This window comes from Lotus japonicus, chromosome 4 (assembly GCF_012489685.1).
Source record: "Lotus japonicus ecotype B-129 chromosome 4, LjGifu_v1.2".
Taxonomy (NCBI): domain Eukaryota; kingdom Viridiplantae; phylum Streptophyta; class Magnoliopsida; order Fabales; family Fabaceae; genus Lotus; species Lotus japonicus.
In genome coordinates this window covers 29,609,162-29,618,577 of record NC_080044.1, presented here as the reverse complement: position 1 = coordinate 29,618,577, position 9,416 = coordinate 29,609,162, and the positions used below count along the sequence as shown (strand labels likewise).

The 9,416-nt window shown below is 39.5% G+C and overlaps 1 protein-coding gene and 1 non-coding gene across 2 annotated transcripts; both read left to right on the top strand.

The window, feature by feature from the left end:
* The first annotated feature begins 2,128 nt into the window (after positions 1 to 2,128).
* Positions 2,129 to 2,749, top strand: LOC130712589 (uncharacterized). The gene has a single exon (XM_057562416.1). It carries the CDS (start codon positions 2,129 to 2,131, stop codon positions 2,747 to 2,749), a length of 621 nt encoding a protein of 206 aa, XP_057418399.1.
* A 5,169-nt stretch (positions 2,750 to 7,918) lies between these two features.
* On the top strand, positions 7,919 to 8,025 carry LOC130716448 (small nucleolar RNA R71). Its single transcript, XR_009012060.1, has one exon. It is a non-coding gene; the product is annotated as a small nucleolar RNA R71 (small nucleolar RNA).
* Positions 8,026 to 9,416: the final 1,391 nt, after the last annotated feature.

Here is a 9,416-nt window from a genome sequence, read left to right as displayed (position 1 = left end):
TATTGGTAATTGTGGGGTTCGATTTTTCTTCGATCAAACTTGGTTCCTAGGTTATTATTAGTCGTAACTAAGGGTATTCTAAACTCGGAAAAATTATCGGATCAAAAACTGTCGCAGGGGTATTTTGGTCAATATTTTTAGCTCAGAAATTCAAAATTGAAATTTCAAAAAGCAAATTGGATGGGGACGTCACCAACGACGTTTATGACAACTAATCCTACTAGCACTAAGCTAAGGCGATAGTTTTCAGCCCAAAGGACGAAGCTTTGCCCCAAAATGGGTATTTTAAGCAGAATTGAAACTCGACGGTAGTTTTTCGAGAATCGGCGCAGTATTATTAGATAAACATACTCAGGAGAACGTATGGAAGATGTTTAGAATCAAAAATGAAGTATTCAGGATAGTTTTGCAAAAACCTCAAAACTATGAGCACATAAAGACATAGAGAAAAGCTATGGAAAAGACGATCAGAGGTAAGGATTAGCGACTATACCTCGATACCTTCAAGCAGCAACTGTCGAATCAACGATCAAGCAAGAAATGAACAAAATCTCTTCTCCTCCTCCTCTTAGCAAACTCGCGGCCCTGGGAGAGAAAATGGGTAAGATTTGTGATATTTTCTCATTTCTTGGCTATATATAGAGGTTGGCAAAACGCGGTAAAATGAAAGTTTCGCGATTCCGATTTTTCCGGCGTCATTCTCCGTGAATCCTAAGATAGGTTTTGGCGAAAGAATTTCAAAACTCAACAGAGGTTTCCTAGTATTTTAGGTGACTAACGCAAAGTCGGTGTAAAACTATTTTACCCGATAAGTTTCTTTTTGCAGTGGATGTCGGAAGAGAAAACTTCCTTCTGAAGAAAGATGGGAAACATCAAGAGAAATGGGTGTACGCGTGTGGAATCTTCATTTGAAGCTCCGAATAGAAAAAGTCTTCATCGTCGGTTGATTTTAGGGTTTTTGAACTATCAGGGTTTTAGTTTCGGCAAACTTCCGATGATTGGAATCGGACGTTCGTACATTCTAGAGTTTCGCCTTGAAACGATTGTCATATAAGGATTAAGAGAAATTCTAACATTTCTCTGAAGATTTTTGGAATTAGTTTTCATCGTGTCTTTAAGTGAAAGCGTATATCGAACGTGCTATACCTTTTATCGATTTTGATACAATCCTTAGACTTTTCATGAACTTTCTCCTTCATAAATTTATTCCATTCGATAAACTCTTGTTCAGGTTTTTCCTTCACGATACGTCAAGCCTAATCGTAAATGGAAATCTCTTCCACTTATTCTAAACTTAAAAACTTGGGTCTTACAAATATGAAGAAAGATTGCTTAAGAGAATGTATCAATATCGCGTGAGCTTAAACAAAGTTTCTTAAGCGACATCTTTCATCTTCAGCCTCTTTATGTACTCCAAGGATTAGGGTTTGGAAGTTTGCATGGAATGCTACAGTTGGAGGGCAGATCTGGGTTTTCCAAGTTCTGCTGAGGCTGAATAAGTTAGGTAAGGTCGTCAGGAATAGTACAATTGCTTTTGTACTTTGGATAATGACATGACCTTTATCCTAGTTGACTTCTGATCAGAGCGACGCTTCATGTTGGAACTTGTGAAGTTTGGTGATCAGATTCAGAGGGAAGCTTGGATCCTCTGACCTTTGTACCTTCTGCTTCTGGACTCAGAGGAGAAGTACTTGGTCTTCAGAGCCAGCTTACTCTTGGACTTCAGAATCTTCACTACTCAGCTTCTGGACCTTCAAAGCTTCTGGTCTTCAGAACTTCAAGTGAACTGAATCCATATCAGAGCTTTACTATCTTCAGATCTTCTGAAGCTTATTCTACTGTTCAGATTGAATATAGTGACTGCGAAAGCGTTGCGTAGGTTACTCTTTGAGCATAGTGCTTCTGATTTATGAGTAATTAGATCAGAGTCAGAGCCTGTCATTAAAACACTCAGAAAACAACGTTAGAGTACCATAATTGTTCATACACAATAGTTAACATGTAATCATCAAAACATAGAGTTGTACTACTTGATCAAAACTTGATCTTACAACAAGGAGGTGCTGGGGATAGTTTCTTGCCTCTAGTGGAGTTCACTTATAATAACAATTTTCATTCTAGTATTGGAATGGCACCGTTTGAAGCCTTATATGGTAGAAGGTGTAGAACATCGGTATGTTGGTATAAATCTGGAGAGGGTGTAGTAGTTGGACTGGAGATAGTCCAGCAAACCACTGAGAAGATTAAAATGATTAAGGAGAAGATCAAGGCTTCCCAAAGTCGTCAGAAGAGTTATCATGATAAGAGGAGGAAAGACCTTGAGTTTGAGAAGGGGGATCATGTTTTTCTGAGAGTTACTCCGGTAATAGGTGTTGGTCGAGCGTTGAAGTCAAGAGAGTTGACTCCGCGTTTCATTGGTCAATTCCAGAAATCAGAGAGAGTAGGTGTAGTGGCTTATCGAATTGCCTTGCCACCGTTACTTGCTAATCTCCATGATGAATTCCATGTGTCACAGTTGAAGAAATACATCGCAGATCTGTCACATGTGATTCAAGTTGATGATGTTCAGGTTAGAGATAACTTGACAGTGGAGACTTTGCCTATGAGGATAGAAGACAGGGAAGTGAAGCAGCTACGTGGTAAGGAGATCGCTTTAGTGAGGGTTGCTTGGGAAGGACCAGCAGGTAGAAATATCACATGGGAGTTAGAGAGTCAGATGAAGGAGTCTTATCCTGAGCTGTTTGTCTAAGGTAATTTTCGGGACGAAAATCCTTAAGTGGGGGAGAGTTGTAACACCCCAATTTTCAGCTTATAGGATAATTTATGTTTTATATTATTTAAAATAGTCTCACTATTTTATTTTGAGTAAAATCATGTGGTAAGGTATTTTAATAAGTATGTGTGGTTTATTTAGGCGAAATATTTTATGTATAATATGGTATAGTGGACATGTGGTTTGAGGTAGAAAGGAAGGTGGGGTGGGAAATAGATTTAAATAGAAACTGAAGGATGAAAGATGAGTTGTGAGGTTTTTCACTAAAGCCCTTACATGAAATCAGATTAGGTTAAGAGAAGAGGGGTTAGAGAGGAGGAGGAAAAATGAAAAGAAAAGAAAAGAACGACAGAGGAAGAAGAGAAGAAAAAAAAAGGTGGACAAGAAGAAGGAAGAGGAAATGAAGAGAACTAGGGTTCATCATCAATCAAGGTAAGGGTGTGAGCTTTATCCTATAATTGTAGTATCATGATAGGTTGATGTAGAGCCATGCCTAGGAACCCTGAACTCGGAATTTTCGAAATTTGATTTGAGGTAGAAGTGTTTCTGTCAGTTTCTGTGCTTGACAGCGAACTTCGTGGCCCGATATCACCCATTTCTAGCATTCAAATGAAAATTTGGTAAACTAAGCAATTGTAGGGTTTTTAATCAGCTTTCCAGGCGTGTAAAGAACGTAATTTTTGGTTTAGTAATGAGTCCTGGAGATTGTTTTTAGTGACCGATGTACCTGCTGTTTTTCAGAAAACGGATTACTGTACTTTTTTCAGAAAACTATTACTGTATCTGTTATTTAATTTGGGTACTATTTTGAATTTTGGATATATGGATTATGGTGATTTATTTGAATTGGTGAAGATGAATATCTTGAATTCAATAAGGTGAATTATTGGAATTGGTTGTTGATGAAGTGAGAATTGTTATATTGTTGTTTTGCAAATGTGATTACTTGATAATAGGATGAAGTGTTGTTTGAGAAAATATGATGAGATTTTCATTATGGAAAGTGATGAAGAAATATGCTATATAATGCATGTATAAAGTTGAGATGTTTGCACAAATACACTTCATACAGTCAATAGACATGTCTGCTGTTGGTCAATCTGCAAGTGTACAGAATTCACCCAGTTTTAATTTATCGAACCATAGAGAATTGGTGTGGCAATTCAGTTTAAGCCTCGAGTTCACGGTAGGAAAGCGAGTAAAATTCAGTTTTAAAGTTGATTGTTTAGGTCATACTTAATTAGAAAACTAACAAAGATAAGTGTGTGATAATCAATGGTGAGAATGCCTTGGGTTCTTGCTTAACTAATTCAGTTCTAGTCAACCTATTCTATCCACAAAACTCTGAGTCTCTCCTTGATGTTCTAGCCTAATCAATCATCTATCGATGCCTCGCATAGACAATCCTCTCAAGCCAAAAGATAAGCACAATTCCATGATAACCTAAACATTTGCTATAGGCAGTAAGCATTCAATTCAGAGCGCCTGAGCGCCAATTCATGCTGAAAACATGCTCTCTGGAAGGTTCCCAGCGCCTAGGCGTCAATTCCAGAAGGCTCAGAAAATATAACTAGCGCCTAGGCGCCAATTCCCAGCGCCTAGGCGCTCGAAGCTCGCTGGAAAGGCTTTTTAGCTTCTTCATAACTCCTCTTCAAGCACCTTTAAGTCCTCCATCAATTTCATGCTTCTTGGCCTTCTTTCTCCTTCAGTTTCTGATCTGAAAACTTAACCAACAAGACAAGGAAAATATCCAGAAGCTCAAAGAGCTTATTAGCAAGGAGGACCCTCAAATAACATAAGATAATCATGCAAGTCCTAAACTTACTTAAAATGCGAGAAAAGTCCCTATAAAACTACAAAATTACCAAAACAAAGTAAAGACTCAAAGAAAGATAAAAATGCATGAGAATGCATGAGACACTGCATGAGACTTGACAAAAAGACTTAAAACAAACAAAGAAATGACCCTAAAAACACAACTAAACTAGGGTCATCACACCACTATACTCAACGGCAGCTCGCCCTCGAGCGTAAAAAATACTCGCTTGCCCTCAAGCGCAAGAAATGCTCCCAAAACAAGTGCTCTCAACAAGGAATGCTTCACACAAAACAGGGGGACAAAGCAACCACAACTGGTTTCCAAGAGAAAGATCCAACAACCTACTTCATGCATCTTTTGAAAAGAGAAGAGTGTAGAGTCCATTCATGGGAAGCATATAGATCTAAAATCCTAGGATGAGATATATATTTAGTGCACTGAGCACACAAGCCGTTCATAGGTTCTGGATATCATTCACTCAAGAGCAACCAAGATCAAACATGCACAAATTTAATGAGACTACAAAGGGTTGAAATGTTGGCTTGGTGAAGTACAAGGTGGTTGGTCCCTAAGGAAGACTAGGCTTCAAAACATATTGAGTGTGGTCCAAATGGTAACCCAGAGCTTTCAATAAACAAACTTAATAAGCACAAGTCTCTTGACCCACCCCTCTTTTTCAACTTTCTTTTCTTTTTTCTTTGACACTCTAATTTTGATTAGGAGTGCTTTTCTTTCTTTTTTCTTTTTTTCTTTTTTTTCAGTTGGGGCAAGAGACACTTTCAATTTTAATTAGCTCCAAAACAATGCAAGGACCAACACTCCCCAAATTCCAACCTATCATTCATCCCAATCATTTAGCTAACAAAGAAATCTTCAACAGGCTCAAAAAGGACAACTAGGGACAAATGTTCAAGCCAACAAACTACGAAGCTCAAAAACCTACAGGTCTCAAGAATTGTGCAAGTATCACAGAGCATGCAAAGAGGGAAATCAATACAGAACCAAGAAGTACAAGTGAGTCAGGATCCTCCAGGGAAATTATATGGTGAAGGGTCAAAGACGGACCCTTATGGACTACACCAACTCTATCCTTAAGAAACACTCGGAAGACTGAAGTCTCCTCCTCTCTTCCCCAAAGCATGCAATCACTTATCCCCAAAAGACAACACAAGTATTCACAAAAAACATTTTCAAAAACAGCAACATGTTAGAGAGCATAACTACGGGCAAAAACATGTGAGTATAGGGAAGTAAAGACCCAAAAACGACTCTAACAAAACAATGCATGATCAAAAGAAAAATAAAAGCTACAAAAGATAAATATGTAACAATGCATGAGATTAACTAAGGGAAAGAGTCGACCTCCTTTACAAGTTACCATGGAGGCCTTAGATACACCTCCTACACCAGGATTCATGCTCTCATTCCCTGCAAAATGCAACAAACAAACAAGCAAAATAAAACAAGACTTGGGTTGTCTCCCAAGCAGTCCTAAGTTATAGTCCTAGGTGGACTCTCCTTCCTTTGGTGTTAGGAAGGAAATTCCTTACCATCAATCTTTCTTCCACATGTGCAAGGTAGGAACCTTGCACAAAACCTTTGGAACATCTCCTCCCAAGAGAGGGTATCAACTAAACCATCGTACCAAATCCTTGCTCCCCCCTTCAAGGAGTGAGGGAAGAGCTTAATCTTGAGCTCATCACTAGTCACACCTTCCATCTTTACAAGGTGACTAGCTTGAGTGAATCGGGTCGTGTGGGCTTGGAAATTCTCATCTTTAGACCCCCCATACTTGTTTTCACTAACAAGCTTGATGAGAGCTTTATTAAGCTCAACATCTTTTTCACTTACCTTGGGGGTCTCATTTGAAGACCTGGACAAGCTTTTGATCATATCACAAACAAAACCATCATTAATGTTAGTTTGCAAATTAGGATTGAAAACCGAAAATCTTACCTTGTCCTCACCAACTCTGAGAATGAGCTGACCCTTATCAACATCGATCTTCGCCCTGCCAGTGGCTAAGAAGGGTCGGCCAAGAATGAGAGGAATCTTAGCATCCTCCTCCATGTCTAGCACCATAAAATCAACTGGGAACACGTACTTATCAACCTTAACCATCACATCTTCAATGATCCCATAAGGTGTTTTTAGGGATCGGTCCGCCATTTGTAAGGAGAGCATGGTCGGGGTGACCTCGCCTAAGTTCAGCCTTCTAAACATGCTAAGCGGCATCAAGTTAATGCTCGCTCCCAAATCACACAAGGCTTCAACAACAGTCAACCCCTCAATCTCCACTGGGATAGTAAAACTCCCAGGATCCCTTCTCTTCTTAGACATTTTTCTTTGCAAAATGGCACTACACTCCTCGGTCATCATGATAGTTTCATCAACCTCACTCAACTTCCTTCTCTTATTTAAAATGTCCTTCATGAACTTAGCATAGATAGGCATTTGTTCTAAAGCATCGGAAAAAGGGATATAAATATGGAGTTTCTTAAAAACATCCATAAATTTTGAAATCTTTTTATCCAAATTCTTTTTAGCCAATGCTTTAGGAAATGGAACTTTGCCAAGTTCAGGAATAGGATCATTCATCACTCTAGTTTTTATAGGAACACTCACTTCCTCCTCAACTATTTTCTCACTTTTTACCTCAATTTGCTTTTTTAACTCATGTAACACTCTCCCACTCCTAGTGGTAACAACAGCAGAATTTTCTTGTTCGGGATTGGGGATAGTATCAGAAGGAAATTTAACTTGAGGCATTTCAGCAATTTGCTTGGCTAGCTGGCCAAGTTGGTTCTCCAAGTTCTTGATAGCCGCCTCTTGGTTCTTATGGTTGTTGTTCATGCGGTTGATGCAACTCTCCAATAGCTCCTCTAAGCTCTTCTTGCCACCATCATTTTAACCAACTTGCTCTTGGACTTGTTGAGAAAGTCCAGAGCTTTGACCTCGGAAACCCTGACTAGTAATGGTGCAAAATTCACTAACATTGGGCCCTCCAATAGCCACACACTTCACTTTGGCTGCGGTAGCACCGACCAAATTGGTCGCCTTTATGTGATTTTGAATCCCCGCAATTCGTTCGGAGAGTTGCTTGTTGGAGGCCAAGAGCTTGTCGTAAGCTTCCACTTCAAGCTTACTCCTTCGGGTTTGGCGATCATTTTCAGAGTTCATGACTCTCGCTGCCATCTTTTCTATTAAGTCATACCCCGCTTGTGGGGGAAGAGCATCAAACTCGCCATTTGAAGCCGCATCTAGGCCAAACCCTCCAAGAGTATTGTAGACCATCATAAAATGTTGCAACCAATTCAGCTTGGGTGAGATTGTGTTGAGGACATTTCCTCAAGATCTTCTTGAAGCGCTCCCAAGCTTCATAGAGATTTTCTTCAATGGGTTGCACAAAATTCATGATGTCTTTTTTCAATTTCCTCAAAAGGGCTCTTGGGAAGAACCTTGTTGTCAACTTTTCCGCTAAGTCTTCCCAAGTAGTGAAGCTCCCTTGAGGTTGAGAATTCAGTCATTCCTCAGCGGTGTCCTTCAAAGAAAATGGAAACAAGCTCAACCGAATTGCATCCGCCGGAACATTGTTCACCCGGTAAGTGTTGCGATTCCGGATGAACCTCTCCATGTGAGCATGTGGATCTTCCAAAGTACCTCCACCATATTGGTTTTGGCTCCCCAAGTTGATGAATGTCGGTGTCAACTTAAAGTCTCCTACTCCCTCGGGAAAGACAATGCTCCCGGGATAGTCATAACTCATGGTAGCCGAAGTAAGTTCCCGAAGAGACCGGTTGGCATTCTCAACTTCTTGTTCACATAATCGGAGGGTGATCCCCTCTTGGATTCTTGCCTCGATATGGGCTTGCATCTCCTCCTCCGTCATATGGCCACCCATGGCGGTGTCTCTCTCGAGAGCAACCTGAAAGTGTGACACTCAAACAGAGAAAGATTAGTAGCACCAATTCTAGACAAAGATAAAAAAAATAAAAAAAATAAAAAAATAAAAAAAAATAAAAAAATAAAACCACAAACTAAAAACTTAAACCAAAAACCACAAACAATTCCCCAGCAACGGCGCCAAAAACTTGTTGGTCAATCTGCAAGTGTACAGAATTCACCCGGTTTTAATTTATCGAACCACAGAGAATTTGTGTGGCAATTCAGTTTAAGCCTCGAGTTCACGGTAGGAAAGCGAGTAAAATTCAGTTTTAAAGTTGATTGTTTAGGTGATACTTAATTAGAAAACTAACAAAGATAAGTGTGTGATAATCAATGGTGAGAATGCCTTGGGTTCTTGCTTAACTAATTCAATTCTAGTCAACCTATTCTATCCACAAAACTCTGAGTCTCTCCTTCATGTTCTAGCCTAATCAATCATCTATCGATGCCTCGCATACACAATCCTCTCAAGCCAAAAGATAAGCACAATTCCTTGATAACCTAAACATTTGCTAAAGGCAGTAAGCATGCAATTCAGGCCAACAAACCTCAACCCTTCCTCTATTCCTAGTAGCAAGCATAGAAGAGGTAATCCCACAACAAGTCCCTAATCTATAACAAACTTCCGTTCTATTATAGAAAAGCATAAAGCTAGCACGTGTTCTAACTTGAAACATAAAGCATGGATATGGGATTCAAGGGTTTACTCAGAGGAATCATGAATAGAAATAGGAATTAAGATTAAAACATCATAAGTCTTACAACGAACCCAAAGCAAAAGGGGTTTTAGCCAAACATGGCTATGAAATCCATACAAGAAGATAAAGATGAAACCTCAAACATAGGGCTTGGAGAAAGCTCCTCAAGCTCCAGAACCTA

What these genes read in the sequence shown, in the direction of transcription:
- LOC130712589 (XM_057562416.1), top strand. Translation starts at nt 2,129, where the DNA reads ATGGCACCGTTTGAAGCCTTATATGGTAGAAGGTGTAGAACATCGGTA.